The 23,558-nt window shown below is 44.4% G+C and overlaps 1 protein-coding gene across 4 annotated transcripts in view; it reads left to right on the top strand.

Moving 5' to 3' along the window:
• Nucleotides 1-23,558, top strand: part of CORO2B (coronin 2B) — a 146,989-nt gene that overhangs the window by 62,132 nt on the left and 61,299 nt on the right. For all 4 annotated transcript variants that reach the window (XM_032623968.1, XM_032623970.1, XM_032623971.1 and 1 more), the window contains exon 2: nt 15,228-15,428. In XM_032623968.1, coding sequence (XP_032479859.1) covers nt 15,228-15,428 — 201 coding nt within the window. The remainder of the gene's footprint in view (nt 1-15,227; nt 15,429-23,558) is intronic.

The following is a 23,558-nucleotide window of genomic DNA, read 5'->3' as shown; positions in this document are numbered from 1 at the left end:
ATTTCTGCCTTGCAAACCGGTTCATCTGTACCATTCTTCTAGATTCCACATATATGAGTTAATATACGATACTTATTTTTCTCTTTCTGACTTACTTCACTCTGTGTGACAGTCTCTAGGTCCTTCCACGTCTCTACAGATGACCCAGTTTTGTTCCTTTTTATAGCTGAGTAATATTCCATTGTACATATGTACCATATCTTCTTTATCCATTCATCTGTCGATGGACACTTAGGTTGCTTCCATGACCTGGCTATTGTAAATAGTGCTGCAATGAACATTGGGGTGCATGTGTCTTTTTGAATTATGGTTTTCTCTGGATATATGTCCAGTAGTGGGATTGCTGGGTCATATGGTAATTCTATTTTTAGTGTTTTTTTTTTTTTTTTTTTTTTTTAAAAATCTTTATTGGGGTATAATTGCTTTACAATGGTGTGTTAGTTTCTGCTTTACAACAAAGTGAATCAGCTATACATATACATATGTTCCCATATGTCTTCACTCTTGCATCTCCCTCCCTCCCACTCTCCCCATCCCACCCTTCCAGGCTGTCACAAAGCACCGAGCTAATATCCCTGTGCCTTGCGGCTGCTTCCCCCCAGCTATCTACCTTACTACGTTTGTTAGTGTGTATATGTCCATGACTCTCTCTCGCCCTGTCAAAACTCACCCTTCCCCCTCCCCATATCCTTAAGTCCGTTCTCCAGTAGGTCTGCGTCTTTATTCCTATCTTACCCCTAGGTTCTTCATGACATTTTTTTCCCTTAAATTCCATATATATGTGTTAGCATACGGTATTTGTCTTTTTCTTTCTGACTTACTTCACTCTGTATGACAGATTCTAGGTCTATCCATCTCATTACAAATAGCTCAATTTCATTTCTTTTTAAGGCTGAGTAATATTCCATTGTGTATATGTGCCACATCTTCTTTATCCATTCATCCGATGATGGGCGCTTAGGTTGTTTCCATGTCCTGGCTATTGTAAATAGAGCTGCAATGAACATTTTGGTACATGACTCTCTTTGAATTTTGGTTTTCTCAGGGTATATTCCAAGTAGTGGGATTGCTGGGTCATATGGTAATTCTATTTGTAGTTTTTTAAGGAACCTCCATACTGTTCTCCACAGTGGCTGAACCAATTCACATTCCCACCAGCAGTGCAAGAGTGTCCCCTTTTCTCCACACCCTCTCCAGCATTTATTGTTTATAGATTTTTTGATGATGGCCATTCTGACTGGTGTGAGATGATATCTCATTGTAGTTTTGATTTGCATTTCTCTAATGATTAATGATGTTGAGCATTCTTTCATGTGTTTGTTGGCATTCTGTATATCTTCTTTGGAGAAATGTCTATTTAGGTCTTCTGCCCATTTTTGGATGGGGTTGTTTGTTTTTTTGTTATTGAGCTGCATGAGCTGCTTGTAAATTTTGGAGATTAATCCTTTGTCAGTTGCTTCATTTGCAAATGTTTTCTCCCATTCTGAGGGTTGTCTTTTGGTCTTGGTTATGGTTTCCTTTGCTGTGCAAAAGCTTTGAAGTTTCATTAGGTCCCATTTGTTTATTTTTGTTTTTATTTCCATTACTCTAGGAGGTGGGTCAGAAAGGATCTTGCTGTGATTTATGTCATAGAGTGTTCTTCCTATGTTTTCTTCTAAGAGTTTGATAGTTTCTGGCCTTACATTTAGGTCTTTAATCCATTTTGAGCTTATTTTTGTGTATGGTGTTAGGGAGTGATCTAATCTCATACTTTTACATGTACCTGTCCAGTTTTCCCAGCACCATTTATTGAAGAGGCTGTCCTTTCTCCACTGTACATTCCTGCCTCCTTTATCAAAGATAAGGTGTCCATATGTGCGTGGGTTTATCTCTGGGCTTTCTATCCTGTTCCACTGATCTATCTTTCTGTTTTTGTGCCAGTACCATACTGTCTTGATTACTGTTGCTTTGTAATATAGTCTGAAGTCAGGGAGCCTGATTCCTCCAGCTCCTTTTTTCGTTCTAAAGATTGCTTTGGCTATTCGGGGTCTTTTGTGTTTCCATACAAATTGCGAAATTTTTTGTTCTAGTTCTGTGAAAAATGCCAGTGGTAGTTTGATAGGGATTGCATTGAATCTGTAGATTGCTTTGGGTAGTAGAGTCATTTTCACAATGTTGATTCTTCCCATCCAAGAACATGGTATATCTCTCCATCTATTTGTATCATCTTTAATTTCTTTCATCAGTGTCTTATAATTTTCTGCATACAGGTCTTTCGTATCCTTAGGTAGGTTTATTCCTAGATATTTTATTCTTTTTGTTGCAATGGTAAATGGGAGTGTTTTCTTGATTTCACTTTCAGATTTTTCATCATTAGTATATAGGAATGCCAGAGATTTCTGTGCATTAATTTTGTATCCTGCTACTTTACCAAATTCATTGATTAGCTCTAGTAGTTTTCTGGTAGCATCTTTAGGATTCTCTATGTATAGTATCATGTCATCTGCAAACAGTGACAGCTTTACTTCTTCTTTTCCGATTTGGATTCCTTTTATTTCCTTTTCTTCTCTGATTGCTGTGGCTAAAACTTCCAAAACTATGTTGAATAAGAGTGGTGAGAGTGGGCAACCTTGTCTTGTTCCTGATCTTAGTGGAAATGCTTTCAGTTTTTCACCATTGAGGATGATGTTTGCTGTGGGCTTGTCATATATTGCTTTTATTATGTTTAGGAAAGTTCCCTCTATACCTACTTTCTGGAGGGTTTTTATCATAAATGGGTGTTGAATTTTGTCGAAAGCTTTCTCTGCATCTATTGAGATGATCATATGGTTTTTCTCCTTCAATTTGTTAATATGGTTTATCACATTGATAGATTTGCGTATATTGAAGAATCCTTGCATTCCTGGAATAAACCCCACTTGATCATGGTGTATGATCCTTTTAATGTGCTGTTGGATTCTGTTTGCTAGTATTTTGTTGAGGATTTTTGCATCTATGTTCATCAGTGATATTGGCCTGTAGTTTTCTTTCTTTGTGACATCCTTGTCTGGTTTTGGTATCAAGGTGATGGTGGCTTCGTAGAAGGAATTTGGGAGTGTTCCTCCCTCTGCTATATTTTGGAAGAGTTTGAGAAGGATAGGTGTTAGCTCTTCTCTAAACGTTTGATAGAATTCACCTGTGAAGCCATCTGGTCCTGGGCTTTTGTTTGTTGGAAGGTTTTTAATCACAGTTTCAATTTCAGTGCTTGTGATTGGTCTGTTCATATTTTCTATTTCTTCCTGATTCAGTCTTGGCAGGTTGTGCATTTCTAAGAATTTGTCCATTTCTTCCAGATTGTCCATTTTATTGGCATAGAGTTGCTTGTAGTAATCTCTCATGATTTTTTTTATTTCTGCAGTGTCAGTTGTTACTTCTCCTTTTTCATTTCTAATTCTATTGATTTGAGTCTTCTCCCTTTTTTTCTTGATGAGTCTGGCTAGTGGTTTATCTATTTTGTTTATCTTCTCAAAGAACCAGCTTTTAGTTTTATTGATCTTTGCTATTGTTTCCTTCATTTCTTTTTCATTTATTTCTGATCTGATTTTTATGATTTCTTTCCTTCTGCTAGTTTTGGGTTTTTTTTGTTCTTCTTTCTCTAATTGCTTGAGGTGCAAGGTTAGGTTGTTTATTCGAGATGTTTCCTGCTTCTTAAGGTGGGCTTGTATTGCTATAAACTTCCCCCTTAGAACTGCTTTTGCTGCATCCCATAGGTTTTGGGTCGTTGTGTCTCCATTGTCATTTGTTTCTAGGTATTTTTTTATTTCCTCTTTGATTTCTTCAGTGATCACTTCATTATTAAGTAGTGTATTGTTTAGCCTCCATGTGTTTGTATTTTTTACAGATCTTTTCCTGTAATTGATATCTAGTCTCATGGCGTTGTGGTCGGAAAAGATACTTGATACAATTTCAGTTTTCTTAAATTTACCAAGGCTTGATTTGTGACCCAAGATATGATCTATCCTGGAGAATGTTCCATGAGCACTTGAGAAAAATGTGTATTCTGTTGTTTTTGGATGGAGTGTCCTATAAATATCAATTAAGTCCATCTTGTTTAATGTATCATTTAAAGCTTGTGTTTCCTTATTTATTTTCATTTTGGATGATCTGTCCATGGGTGAAAGTGGGGTGTTAAAGTCCCCTACTATGAATGTGTTACTGTTGATCTCCCCTTTTATGGTTGTTAGTATTTGCCTTATGTATTGAGGTGCTCCTATGTTGGGTGCATAAATATTTACAATTGTTATATCTTCTTCTTGGATCGATCCCTTGATCATTATGTAGTGTCCTTCTTTGTCCCTTTTAATAGTCCTTATTTTAAAGTCTATTTTGTCTGATATGAGAATTGCTACTCCAGCTTTCTTTTGGTTTCCATTTGCATGGAATATCTTTTTCCATCCCCTTACTTTCAGTCTGTATGTGTCTCTAGGTCTGAAGTGGGTCTCTTGTAGACAGCATATATAAGGGTCTTGTTTTTGTATCCATTCAGCCAATCTGTGTCTTTTGGTGGGAGCATTTAGTCCATTTACATTTAAGGTAATTATTGATATGTATGTTCCTATTTCCATTTTATATATTGTTTTGGGTTCGCTACTATAGGTCATTTCCTACTCTTGTGTTTCGTGTCTAGAGAAGTTCCTTTAGCATTTGTTGTAAAGCTGGTTTGGTGGTGCTGAACTCTCTCAGCTTTTGCTTGTCTGTAAAGGTTTTAATTTCTCCATCAAATGTGAATGAGATCCTTGCTGGGTAGAGTAGTCTTGGTTTCAGGCTATTCTCCTTCATCACTTTCAGTATGTCCTGCCACTCCCTTCTGGCTTGTAGGGTTTCTGCTGAGAGATCAGCTGTTAACCTTATGGGGATTCCCTTGTGTGTTATTTGTTGTTTTTCCCTTGCTGCTTTTAATATGCTTTCTTTGTATTTAATTTTTGACAGTTTGATTAATATGTGTCTTGGCGTGTTTCTCCTTGTATTTATCCTGTATGGGACCCTCTGTGCTTCCTGGACTTGATTAACTATTTCCTTTCCCATATTAGGGAAGTTTTCAACTATAATCTCTTCAAATATTTTCTCAGTCCCTTTCTTTCTTTCTTCTTCTTCTGGAACCCCTATAATTCGAATGTTGGTGCGTTTCATGTTGTCCCAGAGGTCTCTGAGACTGTCCTCAGTTCTTTTCATTCTTTTTTCTTTATTCTGCTCTGCAGTAGTTATTTCCACTACTTTATCTTCCAGGTCACTTATCCGTTCTTCTGCCTCAGTTATTCTGCTATTGATCCTATCTAGAGTGATTTTAATTTCATTTATTGCATTGTTCATCGTTGCTTGTTTCATCTTTAGTTCTTGTAGGTCCTTGTTAACTGTTTCTTGCATTTTGTCCATTCTACTTCCAAGATTTCGGATCATCCTTACTATCATTATTCTGAATTCTTTTTCAGGTAGATTGCCTATTTCCTCTTCATTTGTTAGGTCTGGTGGGTTTTTATCTTGCTCCTTCATCTGCTGTGTGTTTTTCTGTCTTCTCATTTTGCTTATCTTACTGTGTTTGGGGTCTCCTTTTTGCAGGCTGCAGGTTCGTAGTTCCCGTTGTTTTTGATGTCTGTCTCCAGTGGCTAAGGTTGTTTCAGTGGGTTGTGTAGGCTTCCTGGTGGAGGGGACTAGTGCCTGTGTTGTGCTGGATGAGGCTGGATCTTGTCTCTCTAGTGGGCAGGTTCACGTCTGGTGGTGTGTTTTGGGGTGTCTGTGGCCTTATTATGATTTTAGGCAGCCTCTCTGCTAATGGGTGGGGGTGTGTTCCTGTTTTGCTAGTTGTTTGGCATAGGTTGTCCAGCACTATGGCTTGCTGGTCGTTGAGTGAAGCTGGGTGCTGGTGTTAAGATGGAGGTCTCTGGGATATTTCCACCGTTTAATATTATGTGGAGCTGGGAGGTCTCTTGTTGACCAGTGTCCTGAAGTTGGCTCTCCTACCTCAGAGGCAGAGCCCTGACTCCTGGCTGGAGCACCAAGAGCCTTTCATCCACACAGCTCAGAATAAAAGGGAGAAAAAGTAGGGAGAATTAGTAGAAGTATGAGTAAAGAAAGAGGGAAAGGAGGAAAGGAAGGAAGGAAGAAAGAAGCAAAGAAGGAAAGAAAGGAGGGAGGGAGGGAGGGAGGGAGGAAGGAAGGAAGGAGGGAAAGAAGGAAAAAAAGACAGAAAGAAAGATGATACAGTAAAAATAAAGTAAAGTATAATATAGTTATTGAATTAAAAAATATTTAGAAAAAAAAAAAAAAGGGACGGATAGAACCTTAGGACAAATGTTGGAAGCAAAGCTATACAGAGAAAATCTTACACAGAAGCATACACATACACCTTCACAAAAAGAGGTAAAGGGGGAAAAATCATAAATCCTGCTCCCTGAGACCACCTCCTCAATTTGGGGTGATTCGTTGTCTAAAGGAGGGAGGGAAGGAAGGAAAGAAAGAAAGAACGAAGGTAAAGTATAATAAAGTTATTACAATTAAACTTAATTATTAAGAAAAAGAATTTTTAAAAAAAAGTCATGGACGGATATAGCCCTAGGACAAATGGTGGAAGCTAGAGTATACAGACTAGATGTCACACAGAAGCATACACGTACACATTCACAAAAAGAGGAAAAGGGAAAAAAATCATAGATCTCGCTCCTAAATTCCACCTCTTCAATTTGGGATCATTCCTTGTCTATTCAGGTATTCCACAGATGCAGGGTATATCAAGTTGATTGTGGAGCTTTAATCCGCTGCTTCTGTGGCTGCTGGGAGAGATTTCCCTTTCTCTTCTTTGTTCTCACAGCTCACAGGAGCTCAGCTTTGGATTTGGCCCTGCCTCTTGCGTGTAGGTCGCTGGAGGGCGTCTGTTTTTTCGCTCAGACAGGACGGGGTTAAAGGAGCCGCTGATTCGGGGCCTCCGGCTCACTCAGGCCGGGGGTTGGGGGATGGGGGAAGGAGGGGCACTGCGTGCGGGGCCGGCCTGCGGCGGCAGAGGCAGCGTGACGTTGCGGCAGAGGCCGGCGTGACGTTGCACCAGCCTGAGGCCCGCCGTGCGCTGTCCCGGGGACGTTGTCCCTGGATCCCGGGAACCTGGCAGTGGCGGGCTGCACAGGCTCCGCGGAAGAGGGGTGTGGAGAGTGACCTGTGCTCGCACACAGGCCCCTTGGTGGCGGCAGCAGCAGCCTTAGCGTCTCCCGCCCGTCTCTGGGGTCCGCGGTTGTAGCCGCGGCTCGCGCCCGTCTCTGGGGTTTGCGCTTTCAGCCGCGGCTCGCGCCCGTCTCGGGGGCTCGCGCCCTCAGCCGCGGCTCGCGCCCGTCTCTGGGGTTCGCGCTTTTAGCCGCGGCTCGCGCCCGTCTCTGGAGTTCCTTTAAGCAGCGCTCTTAAACCCCTCTCCTCGCGCACCAGGAAACAAAGAGGGAAGAAAAAGTCTCTTGCCTCTTCGGCCGGTGCAGGCTTTTCCCCGAACTCCCTCCCGGCTAGTCGTGGTGCACTAACCCCTTCAGGCTATGTTCAAGCCGCCAACCCCAGTCCTCTCCCTGAGCTCCGTCCAAAACCAAAACCCGAGCCTCAGCTCGCAGCCCCGCCCGCCCCGGTGGGTGAGCAGCAAGCCTCTCGGGTTGGTGAGTGCTGGTCGGCACCGATCGTCTGTGCAGGAATCTCCCCGCTTTGCCCTCCGCACCCGTCGCTGTGCACTACTCCGCGGTCCCGAAACTCCCCCCTCTGCCTCCCGCAGTCTCCGCCCGCGGAGGGGCTTCCTAGTGTGTGGAAACTTTTCCTCCTTCACAGCTCCCTCCCACTGGTGCAGGTGCCGTCCTTATTCTTTTGTCTCTGTTTTTTCTTTTGCCCTACCCAGTTACGTGGGGAGTTTCTTGCCTTTTGGGAGGTCTGAGGTCTTCTGCCAGCCTTCAGTAGGAGTTCTGTAGGAGTTGTTCCACGTGTGGATGTATTTCTGGTGTATCCGTGGGGAGGAAGGCGATCTCCGCGTCTTACTCTTCCGCCATCTTCAAGGTCCCCCCTATTTTTAGTGTTTTAAGGAACCTCCATACTGTTCTCCATAGTGGCTGTGTCAGTTTACATTCCCACCAGCAGTGCAAGAGGGTTCCCTTTTCTCCACACCCTCTCCAGCATTTGTTGTTTGTAGATTTTCTGATGATGCCCATTCTAACTGGTGTGAGGTGATACCTCATTATAGTTTTGATTTGCATTTCTCTAATAATTAGTAATGTTGAGCAGGTGTTCATGTGCTTCTTGGCCATCTGTATATCTTCTTTGGAGAAATGTCTATTTAGGTCTTCTGCCCATTTTTGGACTGGGTTGTTTGTTTTTTTGATATTGAGCTGCATGAGCTGTTGGTACGTTTTGGAGATTAATCCTTTGTTAGTTGCTTCATTTGCAAATATTTTCTCCCATTCTGAGGGTTGTCTTTTCGTCTTGTTTATAGTTTCCTTTGCTGTGCAAAAGCTTTTAAGTTTCATTAGGTCCCATTTGTTTATTTTTGTTTTTATTTCCATTTTTCTAGGAGGTGGGTCAAAAAGGATCTTACTGTGATTTATGTCAAAGAGTGTTCTCCCTGTGTTTTCCTCTATGAGTTTTATAGTGTCTGGTCTTACATTTAGGTCTTTAATTTTGAGTTTGTTTTTGTGTATGGTGTTAGAGAGTGTTGTAATCTCATTCTTTTACATGTAGCTGTCCAGTTTTCCCAGCACCACTTATTGAAGAGACTCTTTTCTCCATTCTATATCCTTGCCTCCTTTGTCATAGATTAGTTGACCATAGGTGCATGGGTTTATCTCTGGACTTTCTATCCTGTTCCATTGATCTATATTTGTTTTTGTGCCGGTACCATATTGTCTTGATGACAGTAGCTTTGTAGTACAGTCTGATGTCAGGGAGTCTGATTCCTCCAGCTCCGTTTTTTTCCCTCAAGATTGCTTTGGCTATTCAGGGTCTTTTGTGTCTCCATACAAATTTTAAGATTTTTTTGTTCTAGTTCTGTAAAAAATGCCGTTGGTAGTTTGATAGGGATTGCATTGAATCTGTAGATTGCTTTCACCCAAGTCTTTTGAAGAGTCAGGACGTCTTGACTGAGGTCTTGTCTCTGCCACTTTCACCGCTTGTGACTTTGGGCCAGTCTCTCAACCTCTCCGAGCCTCAAATTAGTCACATATGTACCAAATATTTTCAATGGGACTGTAGTATCTGTCCAGCTCTGTGCACTGGACAGCTGCGGCTGGGGGCAAATGAGGTGATGTTGAGGTGGCAGCTGGGGAGCGTCATGGAATTGGTCACCTTGCTGATACTGTGCTGTCAGTGGTAAGGGACTCATTAAGCCCCAGCCTGAAGGGTGTACTGAGTTCAAGGGGCCTTGGCATCCCGGTGACAAGGAGGCCAGAGGAGATGAGGCTGAGTGACCGCAAGGACAAACACTACAAGGAAGGGCTTGGGCCCAGAAGCCCTAATGGGGTGAGAGTAATGACCAGGCCCTCATCCTGCGGCCAGGAGTGGGGTATCAGCTCAAAACTCAAAACTTCAGTAAACTGACGGCACAGCCCTGGGGTGAGGTTCACCCTGTCGCCTCCAAGGAACTGGGAAGTTGTGCCTGAACTTGACCCTTGCCCTCCCAGCATACCAAGAGAGTATTCAACCAGGGTTACTGGGAGGCTCCTATAGACAGGAATCCAGCGCCAGGCCTGGGGTGGAGGGCGGCTGTGCAGGGGCCAGTAGGAGTTGGATGATCGCCTAACTTACAATCTAGTAACGGGAGAGAGAAAACATACGTACCTTGAAATAAGTGACCGTGCAGTAATCAGCAATGTGGGAAGGCCTAGGGGGAGATGGCAATTGCCATGAGAGCCATTGTCCTTCCTTGTCACAGCAACGCAGCCCGGGAGGCGTTACGATCCCTGTTTTACAGAGAAGAAACGTCGCTGGCCAGGGTGTCCTGTTTGTTGCTCTCTGACCCCAGCACGCCTCTCTTTGCAACACAATGTTTTTTTTTTTTTTTTTTTTTTTTTTTTTTTTTTTGCGATACGCGGGCCTCTCACTGCTGTGGCCTCTCCCGTTGTGGAGCACAGGCTCCGGACGCGCAGGCTCAGCGGCCATGGCTCACGGGCCCAGCCGCTGCCGCGGCATGCAACACAATGTTTTTAATAAAGTAGAGGAACTGTATTATTTGGGGGCTGGAAGGCCATCTAGTCTCATCTGCCCTTAACCCAGAGATCATCCACCTCAATCTTGAACCCTTCCAGGGATGGGAAGCTCATTACCTATCATGATAACTTCCTTTTCCATCTCAGGCAGCTCTAACCATTAAGAAAGTCCTTTCTTTTAGGGAGCTCAAATGTGTCTCAGTCTTGTGCTGATTGCTCCTGTAAGGTTCATAGAGAGTGTCCTGCCCTCACTAGAACTAGCAGGGAGGAATCCACCAGGATCTGGGCTGAGCTTGAGGGCAAGGGGCAAAGGGCCAGATTTTCAGGTGACCTCTTGGCTGCCACACTGATTTCCCTGTGAGGTCTGGGTGGCTCTTTCAGTCCCAGCCTCAGCGTGGCCTCCTCTCTCTGCAGAATAGGGAGGAGGCTTTTGTGTTCCCTGCCTGCACACCCGTGCATCTGACCTCAGAATGAAGTCAGCCCCTTGGTAAGCACAGGAGGAAAGGTCAGAACTCTGGGGCCTCCAGATGCTCCACTTTGGCCCACAGTGTGTGCCGGTGCCTGATCTGACCTCCCAGGTCGTCTAGCTGTCTGTCCACCGCCCTCCAGAGCAAACACTCGGCACTGGCCAGCTGGCCCCCTCACTGCTGCCAGCCAGGCCAGGTACATGTTCACAAGTTCCCTCTGTCCCTTCTTCCCTATCCTCACCCTGCCCAAGCCAGGGATTAACAACAGGGGCATCTTTAATGTGAATTGAATCAAGGCTTTACATCTGACTCCTAAAGTTTATAGGGAATCCAGGAATAACTTTGAAGAGAACACAAAGCAACATGAGACAAATCGCTAGAACATTTTCTTTTTTTACTTTATTTTTGGCTGAGTTGGGTCTTCGTTGCTGCACGCGGGCTTTCTCTAGTTGCAGTGAGCGGGGGCTACTCTTCGTTGCAGTGCACGAGCTTCTCGTTGCAGTGGCTTCTCTTGTTGCGGAGCACGGGCTCTAGGCGCGCGGTCTCAGTAGTTGTGGCTTGCGGGCTCTAGAGAACAGGCTCAGTAGTTGTGGCACATGGGCTTAGCTGCTCCGTGGCATGTGGGATCTTCCCAGACCAGGGCTCGAACCCGTGTCCCCTGCATTGGCAGGTGGATTCTTAACCACTGCACCACCAGGGAAGCCCCTAGAACATTTTCTAAGACAACTGATTTGATGTCTTTAAGAAGTCAGTGTCACTAAAAAAAAAAGTGATGGGAGTGTTCTAGATATAAAGGAGTCAAAAGAGAGATCACAAGCAAATGAAATACATGGGAGCAACACAGCTCCCAATCCTGGTTCAAAATATGGAATAGCTGTAAAAGGCATTTTGAAGAATTTTGAATATTGGCTGGGTATTAGACAGTATTGAAGAATTGTTGTTAGTTTTCTTAGAGGTGGTAATAGTGAGGTGCTCACGTAGGCAATCATCCTCCTTTGTAGGAAATGTGTGCTGACGTAATAAAGGGGCAGGAGTCATCATGTTGGCAACTTCCTTTCAAACAATTCCACAAAACTAAAAAAACCGAAAGAAGTAGGTACATAAAGGAACGTGTCAACATGTTAATGATGATGAACCCAGGTGGTGGGTGATTATTGGACCACGCTCTCAACTATTTTTGCATTTTGAAGTATTTTATAATAAGAAGTTGGAGAGAATATAATATGGTCTGCAGAGTCAGAACAGGTTCCAGTGAATCCCGTGCCTGCTCACTGTCTGAACTTGGGCTGGGTCTGTTTCCCACCCTGTGCAACAGGACAGTCATAGTTCCCACCTCGCAGGGGTTGTGCACAGTGCCCGGTGCTCTGTCAGTGTCCCGTGCTGGCAGATGGCCCCTCCTCCATGAAGCCCACCCCGACCCCCACTTCCCTGACCTCTCACTACCATAAACTTGTCAAGCATCCATTTCGTCTCCTCCGTTGGCTTGTAAGATATTTGAAAGTGGAGTCCGTGTCTGATGCTTTCCAGACATCTCTCAGTAGACTGGGCCCACGGGAGCAGCAGTGATATATTTTTGTTTGTTTGTTTGTTTTTGCGGTACACGGGCCTCTCACTGTTGTGGCCTCTCCCATTGCGGAGCACAGGCTCCGGATGCGCAGGCTCAGCGGCCATGGCTCACGGGCCCAGCCGCTCCGCGGCATGTGGGATCCTCCCGGACCGGGGCACGAACCCGTGTCCTCCGCATCGGCAGGCGTACTCTCAACCACTGCGCCACCAGGGAAGCCCAGCAGTGATATCTTATCTTGAATGAGACCTTGTACCTACATATCTCATTTTGACTCTTAAAGTAACCAGATAAAGTCAGGAATTATGGGTCTCATTTTAGAATATCTCAGGGAGGCAAAGTGTCTTTCCAAGGCTAGTAGGAGTTAGAATGGGGAGTGAAAACCCAGGACTGCAGACTCTCGGTCCAGCGCTCTGCCAGGCATGCTCACTGTGGCTTCAAGAGGGGTGAAGCTGCAGGCCCAGTGATAAGGGCCCCCTCGCCTCCTTCCCCCAGCCCTTCCAAAGGTCCAGCGGAGAGGTCAGCCTCAGCCTACCAGCCAGTGGGGAGAGGCCAGCGCCGGGCTTGCTGAGAGACGCTCTCTGTTTTTCCTAGGATGCAGGCTGGGGCTGATCCCCACAGAGTTCTCTCTGCTGGACCTTTGAGAGGGCAGTCAGATTCAAGTCAGGCCCTGAAGGCTAAGGTTGGGCTGGACAGAGAAGAGAGCGAAGGCATTCCAGGCCAGAACTGCACCAACAAGGAAAAAGAGGTTGGAATGAGCAGGCCCACCACCTCCTTTGTCTTCAGGGGGAACTATGGAATCTAGAATGTTCTACCTGAAAGAGACAGAGTGATCTCCAATACTCCCATATCAGACAGAACTTCTGCCGGGACCATGTACCACCGAGACTATATTTTTCATGCTGTATTTTTCTTTGAATTAATTCATTATTTTTAAACTTAGCTTTCTTAGCACTAATACCTGTGAAATCATGGACTTGGCATGCAAGTTACATTTTTTCTAATGCAAATTAAAAATAAATATGTAACTACTAAAATTTAAAACTTCATCTCTGTACCATGTAAAGGAACCATGAGTGACCGCCTGGGACCACACTCGGGGCATCACTGATATAATCCTGATGAGGAATCTGTCAGAAGAGGATAGTCTGAGGTCACACAGCCAGGAATGACCAACCAGGCTCCCATCCAGTGCACTTGCCTCTCCAGCGGGACTTTGTTCTGAACAGTCTTGGGCAGAACTCGGCAGAGAGGGGAGAAGGCAGGAGGAAAAGGGGTACAGAGTGGGCAGAGGCTGGGAGGTGGGGAGGAGTGGAGAGTAGGGCGGCTGGCCCTGCGGCGTGGAGAGTGGCCTGGGGGATTGGAGAAGGTGGGTGGAGGCCCAGAGAGCTGGCTGGAAGAGGGCTTGCCTGAAGAATCCCTGGGATTCTCCTCATTGGATCTGAGCATCTTCCTTCAATACAGAGGCCTTTGTGGCTGAGCTCCTGGCTTTATTTAAATCAGATGCAAAGTTTTGTTTTCAGTCAAATTCCCAGGGTTGGTTTCCTGATTCTGTGGTGGTATTTCCTTTTGTTTTCCGCCCCTTGGAAATTTCATCTGAAGAAATTTCTGTCCTGAGATGGGGTGGGAGACTCAAGGTATATCAGGAGATTTGGCAGGAAGGGGAGAGGATGGATAATGGCAAAGTCGGGCCAGAAGGATGTTCATTTAATAAAGCGCTTATTGAGCGCCTACCGAATGCCAGGCCCCGGCTGGGAACTTGCCGTTGCTCATTGAGCTTGGATGCGTGTCTGCCAGGAGAGCACCTACTTGAGCTCCATCTGCCATGGCGCCCATTCGTAGGGCTTCCCCATAGGAGGCGCCATCCTACAACAAAGCTGAACTCCACGGTGGGCTGCCCATTCTGTCCTCCACACACCCCCACATGCACATCTGTGTATCTGTGTTCTCCACTGTGCACAGCATGGGACACTCATGCAGTAGGTTGGTCCCTGTGTCATGGTTGGTGGGTGGTGAGGGGTAGAGAGGGGTACCATTCCATTCTCTAGAACAGGGGCTCTCAAACCTCGGCGTATTTCTGTCTCACTCTGGGGCAGGGAAGCTGGATTAAAATGCCTCCTTCTGGGCCCCATTCCCAAAATATTGGATTTAGTAGGTCTGGATTGGGAGCCAGGAATCAACATTTCTAACAAATGATGTAGGAGGCTGAGAAACCTCCCCCATCCCGGCTGATTTTGATACAGGTGATCTGTGGGCCACACACTGAGAAACCTTGCTCCAAAGGGTAATCTGCCATAAGAAAGAGTCTCAGATTTCCAATCAGGAGACCTGTGTTCATGATCCTACTCATTAGCTGTGTGGCCTTGGACAAATCACTTTACCTCTCTGGGCCTGGTGGTGATGATGATGATGATGATGACGCTTATAATGATGATGGTGATGATGTACAGGACTAAGAGATTTCTGAGGGTGCACTTGTGGGTTAGAAGCCCTAGAGAGAATCAGAGGAGTGTATGATAATGGGTGGTCATTTGCCTTGCTGCACGTGAAGGGGCTGTCTTCCTCCCCCGCCCCTCATCATTAGAATTGTTCTCTCCCTTTGTGAACACCCAGCCTCCTCTGTCTGCACGTCCCATACTAAATTAAGCACAGTTTCTGACACGCAAGAGGCAGCCCAGACATGTTATTGGATGGATGGTCTGCTCTATCACGTGGCACGTCCCTTGAGAGTGAAAGGATCCTCCATCCTTTCTGGAAGGTGGTGTGGACGTGTATACTGAAAGCAGGAAGTGTGTGGATGCCCTCATGCCAGTCTTTGCTCTTGTGGGACTTTATTGAAAGAGTAAGTCCTCCAGCACAGGGCCAGGCACCCGATTCTTGGAGGTTCCTTCCCCTCTCCCTGCATCCTGAGGGCAGGTACTGGGCTTTCCTCACCTCCTGCATCCCTGAGACCTCCCGCACGTGCCCAGCTCAGCCCTTCGGGAAGCAGTCCCCGGCCTGACCCTTGTCTCTTCTGGCCCCTCACAGATGTCCTGGCGTCCGCAATACCGCAGCTCCAAGTTCCGGAACGTCTACGGGAAGGTGGCCAACCGGGAGCACTGCTTCGACGGGATCCCCATCACCAAGAATGTGCATGATAACCATTTTTGCGCCGTCAACGCCCGCTTCCTGGCCATTGTCACTGAGAGCGCGGGAGGTGGCTCCTTCCTCGTCATCCCCCTGGAACAGGTAGGCACCCGTACCTCCGTAGGCCTGATTGCAGTCCCAGGGTGGAGAGAAGCCCTGCTTGGTCACTGTTGGGCCTGTTGCCCCTGTTCCTCTCTGACCCCCACCTTTTACTTTCTCATCGTGTGTCCAGTGGCTGTGCCTTCCCCAAGGCTTTCCCCAAGGGTCACCAGAGCAAGTGTAGGTGGGGGACCTGAGGAATATCCAAGGAGAGAACAAGTACATTGAGGAGACCTGAGATCTGTTCCCAGAACTTCCCCAACTTGGACAAGTCACTTGCTTTGGGGTACATGGGGTTCCCATTAACCCCAAGGGATTGGATCGTCTGATCTCCAAGGCCAGACCCAGCTCTACAATTCTGCGTCCTGGGTGTCCCTTTGGTTTGGAGCTGGAGGGGATAAAGACCCAGCATAGTCACATTGGGTGTCTGCAAAAATGACACACTCATTAAAAATAACATTTCAGACTCTTCATTGAGGGACTAGAAATAATTTACCTTCTCTCTCATCCCCCACCTCCTCTCTAAAAGCTTCTTCCCTTCTGTGGCTGCCTTCGAGAATATAGCAAATTAAATGTGCAGAGCCTAGATCATGAAATTTTGAAGCTTTGCCATTCAGGCAGAGTCCCCGGAGGCCCGTGGGAGGTCACGTGCCTCAAGGAAAGTGCTTGCTGTCAGTCCCGCTTGTTTATGGCTGAGCTCTCCCTCCCCAGCCTGACTCATCACTCCCACCCTCCACCAAACTCGGGGAGAGGAGGAGGTACATGCCCAAGGAAGCCTCGAAACCCTCCGTCAGCTGGTGGTGGAGGATGGATTTTTCCAGTCTCACCTGCCCACAGTGGGGGAGCACAGTTTTGGGAAAGCCTTAGGCCAGACCCTCCCTTCCACTAAAGGGGGCAGCTGCGGTGACAGGGACTCAGAGCCTGATGCATAGAGAGGTCGGAGGAGCTGTGGACTTGGGAGCAGGTAGTCTAGGTTCTATTTGGGCTCTGCCACTCACCGGGAGCGTGACCTTGGGCGCGTCACTTAACCCCTCTGCACCTTATTTTCTGTAATGGTAAAGTGGGCATCTTAAATCCCCTTCCACCTACATAGCGATGTTGTCATCAAGGAGGGTAATGGACAGAAAGCTCTCCGAGAACCAAACTACATGGTAAAGATGTTTTGGTGCTTTCTTGGAGTGTCATCAGCTCTGCTTGTCAACTTTACAGATGCCCACAACAGCTCTATCTCATTGGGAAGGATTCTGAAATGTAGCTTGCCTCCCCTCCTGAACCAGATGGGCTCAGATATCTGTCCACTTGGGAACCAGCTTAGCTCCAGCTGCAGCAGGCAGGCCTACAGGTCCCCAGCAATGCATGGGCTGGTTCTTACTGGGGCTCAAGCCCATTGCCGGCACCCTGCCATACTCCACTACATGGATTGCAAAGGTCAACAGTCAATGCCTCATACCATAACAAAAATTAATTCCAGATGGATTGAAGATCTAAATATTAAGAAATAAAAAGAAAAGCTGCAAGTGTATTAGAGGGAAATGGAGAGTATTTTTAAAATCATGCAACAAGAAAAGCCTTCCTAAGCCAGATGAGAATGCATAAAACCATAAAGGAAATGATTAATAGGTTAGAATAAATTTAGAATAAAAGTTTTAAAGGCAGTTTTTGTACTCTAGTGAGACATGTAAGCAAAATTGAAAGGCAAGCCACGTAATTGAGGCAAGCCAATATTTGCAATATATGACAGACAAAAGATGCTTGTCCAGAATATATAAAGAGTTAAGAAAAATCAATAAGAAAAAGGACCCAATAGAAAATGGGCAAGGGATATGAATAAGCAATTCATAGAAGACAAAATGTAACTTTTAGCCTACTAAGTAGAAAAAGATTTAAAAGAATCATAATCTTTGGTTTTGCCAAAGATGTCAGAGGGCAGGCACTCACATACACTCTCAGGACATTTGGTATATTTACATCTTACTCTTGGTGAGGTGTAAATGAAGGTAACTTGTCAATATCTATTAACATTTAAAGATGCGTGTCCATTGACCCAGCAATTCCACTTCTAGGAATCTGTTCCACAGAAATACTCTCAAGTATATATTTTTGAAAGTCTGCAGCATTTTTGTACTCAACTTTTTTACAAACATCATTTTTTATTGTTTCCTACCTACAGAAATAAAATTTCTCTCTCAAATTGCTTAAAGTTTCTAAATTCCTCTCAGTTTCTGTAATGGTACCAAAGAGTTTCATACCATCCATAGCACTGCTCTAGAATATGATCAGCTTTTTGTTTGTTTTTTGTTTTTGCGGTACGCGGGCCTCTCACTGTTGTGGCCTCTCCCGTTGCGGAGCACAGGCTCTGGACGCACAGGCTCAGTGGTCATGGCTCACGGGCCCAGCCGCTCCGCGGCATGTGGGATCTTCCCGGAGCGAGGCACGAACCTGTGTCCCCTGCATCGGCAGGCGGACTCTCAACCACTGCGCCACCAGGGAAGCCCTGATCAGCTTTTGTAACCACTTCATAGACAGCAGAAAAAAAAGGACTCTTTACAGAGCGTAAGTCTTGCTCTCTATGTGAACATATGTATCTGTACACATATATATATATTCAACGTGCACATAGCCTTTCAACTTTATTTGTTCACATCCTGTGGTACATTTTGTTTAATTTGATTAGTAATGGACTAATAGTGCTGGCTCACCCTTCCAGTTGGTTTCTGTTGTTTTCTCTCATTCCAGGAAGTTTTCACTTTACGTAGGTACTCGATGATTTGTGCGGCGCTTTTATAGTAGTGAAAATTGGAAGCAACCCATTTCAATAAGGAAATGAGTGAACAAATTAGGGGCCATCCACAGAAAGGGGTGCTATGCAGCCAGCAAAGGTGATGGTGCAGAGTAGTTGTTCTCAAGTGTTCAGCCTCAGAATCACTTTATGCTCTTAAACATTTTTGAGAACCCCAAAGAGCTTTTGCTTATATGGCTATATCTATTAATATTTAGCATATTCAAAGTAAAAATGAAGGAATTTCAGGGAATTCCCTGGCAGTCCAGTGGTTAGGATGCTGCACTTTCACTTCAGAGGGCCCGTATTCAATCCCTGGTTGGGGAAATAAGATCCCACAAGCCGCAAAAAAAAAAAAAAAAAAAAAATGGAATTTCAAAAATATGCATTTGTTAATTCACCTAATAATAAACCCATTTTACGTACTCCCAAAAAACATATTTTTATGAAAAAATAATTATATTTTCCAAAAAAAATTAATGAGAAGAATGACATTTGCAAATCTCTTTAAATTAGTCTGGCTTAGTAAAAGATGGCTGGATTTGCATATCTGCTTCTACATTCAGCCTGTTGCAATATCACACAGCCTCTGGAAAACTCCACTGTACAGTCCTGAGAGAATGAGTGAAAAGGCAAATAATGTCTTGTATTATTATGAAAATAGTTTTAACCCAGCGGACTCCCTGAAAAAGCCTTGGGGATCTCCAAGGGTTCCCAGACAATACTTTTAGAACCACTGATGCAAGGGAATATTTAATGAGAGAAAATTTATCACCCACTGTTAACTGAGGGGAAAAAAAGGTAAAATCTGATTAATCCCCTTGAAAAATATCTATCTAGCCATCCACCTATTTGGAAAAGACACCTAATGTTGGTTTGTTGTTTTTTTTTTTTGGCTGCGTTGGGTCTTGGTTGCTGCGCACAGGCTTTCTCTAGTTGTGGCGAGCGGGGGCTACTCTTTGTTGCGGTGTGCAAGCTTCTCATTGCAGTTGCTTGTTGCAGAGCATGGGCTCTAGGTGCGTGGGCTTCAGTAGTTGCAGCACACGGGCTCAGTAGTTGTGGCACACGGGACCAGTTGCTCCGCACCATATGGGATCTTTCCAGACCAGGTATCGAACCTGTGACCCCTGCATTGGCAGGCGGATTCTTTTTTTTTTTTTTATGCTTATTTTATTTATTTTAAAAAACATCTTTATTGGAGTATAATTGCTTTACAATGGTGTGTTAATTTCTGCTTTATAACAAAGTGAATCAGTTATACATATACATATGTCCGCATATCTCTTCCCTCTTGCATCTCCCTTCCTATCCCACCACTCTAGGTGGTCACAAAGCACAGAGCTGATCTCCCTGTGCTATGCGGCTGCTTCCCACTAGCTATCTATTTTACTTTTGATAGTGTATATATGTCCATGCCACTCTCTCACTTTGTCCCAGCTTACCTTTCCCCCTCCCCGTATCCTTAACTCCATTCTCTAGTAGATCTGTGTCTTTATTCTCGTCTTGCCCCTAGGTTCTTCGTGACCTTTTTTTTTTTTTTAAGATTCCATATATATGTGTTAGCATATGGTATTTGTTTTCTTCTTTTTGACTTACTTCACTCTGTAGGACAGACTCTAGATCCATCCACCTCACTACAAATAACTCAATTTCGTTTCCTTTTATGACTAACATTCCATTGTATATATGTGCCACATCTTCTTTATCCATTCATCTGTTGATGAACACTTAGATTACTTCCATGTCCTGGCTATTGTAAATAGAGCTGCAATGAACATTTTGGTACATGACTCTCTTTGAATTATGTTTTTCTCAGGGTATATGCCCAGTAGTGGGATTGCTGGGTCATATGGTAGTTCTATTTTTAGTTTTTTAAGGAACCTCCATGCTGTTCTCCATAGTGGCTGTATCAGTTTACTTTCCCACCAACAGTGCAGGAAGGTTGCCTTTTCTCCACACCCTCTCCAGCATTTATTGTTTCTAGATTTTTTGATGATGGCCATTCTGACTGGTGTGAGATGATATCTCATTGTAGTTTTGATTTGCATTTCTCTAATGATTAATGATGTTGAGCATTCTTTCATGTGTTTGTTGGTAGTCTGTATATCTTCTTTGGAGAAATGTCTATTTAGGTCTTCTGCCCATTTTTGGATTGGGTTGTTTGTTTTTTTGATATTGAGCTGCATGAGCTGCTTGTAAATTTTGGAGATTAATCCTTTGTCAGTTGCTTCATTTGCAAATATTTTCTCCCATTCTGAGGGCTGTCTTTTCGTCTTGTTTATGGTTTCCCTTGCTCTGCAAAAGCTTTTAAGTTTCATTAGGTCCCATTTGTTTATTTTTGTTTTTATTTCCATTTCCCTAGGAGGTGGGTCAAAAAGGATCTTTCTGTGATTTATGTCATAGAGTGTTCTGCCTATGTTTTCCTCTAAGAATTTGATAGTTTCTGGCCTTACATTTAGATCTTTAATCCGTTTTGAGTTTATTTTTGTGTATGGTGTTAGGGAGTGTTCTAATTTCATTCTTTTGCATGTAGCTGTCCAGTTTCCCTAACACCACTTATTGAAGAGGCTGTCTTTTCTCCACTGTATATTCTTGCCTCATTTATCAAAGGTAAGGTGACCATATGTGTGTGGATTTACCTCTGGGCTTTCTATCCTGTTCCATTGATCTATATTTCTGTGTTTGTGCCAGTACCATACTGTCTTGATTACTGTAGCTTTGTAGTATAGTCTGAAGTCAGGGAACCTGATTCCTCCAGCTCCATTTTTCTTTCTCAAGATTGCTTTGGCTATTCGGGGTCTTTTGTGTTTCCATACAAATTGTGAAATTTTTTGTTCTAGTTCTATGAAAAATGCCAGTGGTAGTTTCATAGGGATTGCATTGAATCTGTAGATTGCTTTGGGTAGTATAGTCATTTTCACAATGTTGATTCTTCCAATCCAAGAACATGGTATATCTCTCCATCTATTTGTATCATCTTTAATTTCTTTCATCAGTGTCTTATAATTTTCTGCATACAGGTCTTTTGTCTCCTTAGGTAGGTTTATTCCTAGATATTTTATTATTTTTGTTGCAGTGGTAAATGGGAGTGTTTTCTTAATTTCACTTTCAGATTTTTCATTATTAGTGTACAGGAATGCAAGAGATTTCTGTGCATTAATTTTGTATCCTGCTACTTTACCAAATTCATTGATTAGCTCTAGTAGTTTTCTGGTAGCATCTTTAGGATTCTCTATGTATAGTATCATGTCATCTGCAAACAGTGACAGCTTTACTTCTTCTTTTCCGATTTGGATTCCTTTTATTTCCTTTTCTTCTCTGATTGCTGTGGCTAAAACTTCCAAAACTATGTTGAATAATAGTGGTGAGAGTGGGCAACCTTGTCTTGTTCCTGATCTTAGTGGAAATGCTTTCAGTTTTTCACCATTGAGGACGATGTTGGCTGTGGGTTTGTCATATATGGCCTTTATTATGTTGAGGTAAGTTCCCTCTATGCCTACTTTCTGCAGGGTTTTTATCATAAATGGGTGTTGAATTTTGTCGAAAGCTTTCTCTGCATCTATTGAGATGATCATATGGTTTTTATCCTTCAATTTGTTAATATGATGTATCACATTGATTGATTTGCGTATATTGAAGAATCCAGAATTGCATTCCTGGGATAAACCCCACTTGATCATGGTGTATGATCCTTTTAATGTGCTGTTGGATTCTGTTTTCTAGTATTTTGTTGAGAATTTTTGCATCTATGTTCATCAGTGATATTGGCCTGTAGTTGTCTTTCTTTGTGACATCTTTGTCTAGTTTTGGTATCAGGGTGATGGTGGCCTCATAGAATGAGTTTGGCAGTGTTCCTCCCTCTGCTGTATTTTGGAAGAGTTTGAGAAGGATAGGTGTTAGGTCTTCTCTAAATGTTTGATACAATTCGGCAGGAGGATTCTTTTTTTTTTGGCGATATGCGGGCCTCTCACTGCTGTGGCCTCTCCCGTTGCGGAGCACAGGTTCCAGACGCGCAGGCTCAGCGGCCATGGCTCACTGGCCCAGCCGCTCCGCGGCATGTGGGATCTTCCCGGACCAGGACACGAACCCGTGTCCCCTGCATCGGCAGGTGGACTCTCAACCACTGTGCCACCAGGGGAGTCCCACATTTAATGTTAAAAGTGGTTCTCTCTGAGTATTGGGATCATGAGCGCTCTTTCATTTTCTTCTTTTTCCTTAACTATATTATCTAAATTTTTTTAAGATAAACACTTAATGTTTTATACTTTAGAGAAAAAAAAGAAATAAAAGCAAATTGTTGACATGAAGAGGGAACCTGTGAGGTTTCAGAGAACAAATAACCCAGAGTAGGGGCTCAGTTCTGCACTCATTTGATGTATATGACAAATGTTTTCTTCCAGAGGAACACGTGCTTCTGAGCTGGCTGGAGAAAATGCTAGCAAGATACAAGTACGCAGAGTGAGGGTGAAGGGCTGGAGGGTAGGCGCAAGGCAGCTCCTGGATCTAAACAGTTCCTTTAGTCTGAGGCAGGACCCTGATGTCTGAGACTCTGCAGAACAGGGTCCCACCCCCAGAGAGGGGCTGCTTAGGAATCAGGCCGACTTTTACCTTCCCCTGCTGCCTCGGCCAAGGCTGTCAGTGTCCTGCCCTCTGTGGTCAGGGATGAGCACACTGTTGTGGGCTGGCTGGTCTTGGGGATAGAGGCGGGGCAGCAACAAACAGCAATAACAATAAACGCCAAGTTCAGGACCCTCATTGTCTGTCAGCAGGAGAGATGAGCTGTTCCACATTGGTCGGTTTTCTAGGAAGAAGGTTATATTATTTTAGCTCCAGTTTTTTTTTCCCTCCGTTTAGATAGAAATCTCTCTAAAAAACAGTTTCCTGTATTATTCAACACAAACACAGGAAAGATTTTGGCCATATCTTGGTGAGTCCTAATCATTGCTTAGAGCGTCACTCATGAGCTGTGAACTCATGGTGGCACACTTTTGTCCCTGCACTGCTTGGATCCAGACTCTTTTCCTGGGCAACCAGAAGGCCACAGAGCACTGTCTGCTTTTGTAGTTCTTTTCTGAATTTTTGGCCGTCTACTGTCAAATGTCCTTCCCATTCCTTTCCTGCTTCTCTGAGAGGTTTGGGGCAGATGAGAATAGCAAGCCTGGCACCCCCAAATCCCTGCCCTGAGGCTGAGCCCGAGGCTGACTTTTCCAAGAACTTTTCTTCCTTTGTTCAGTTTCCCTTAAATCCAGCTTGCCTGAGACTTAAATATTTGTGATTAAAAACTCTTCCCCAGGGTAGGAAGCATGCCCACCACAGCTACAAGCAATGATGATGCCTTGCCTTTGTACAGCGCT

Source organism: Phocoena sinus, chromosome 2 (genome assembly GCF_008692025.1).
Source record: "Phocoena sinus isolate mPhoSin1 chromosome 2, mPhoSin1.pri, whole genome shotgun sequence".
In the NCBI taxonomy this organism is placed as follows: domain Eukaryota; kingdom Metazoa; phylum Chordata; class Mammalia; order Artiodactyla; family Phocoenidae; genus Phocoena; species Phocoena sinus.
This window is presented reverse-complemented; position numbering and strand designations above follow the sequence as displayed.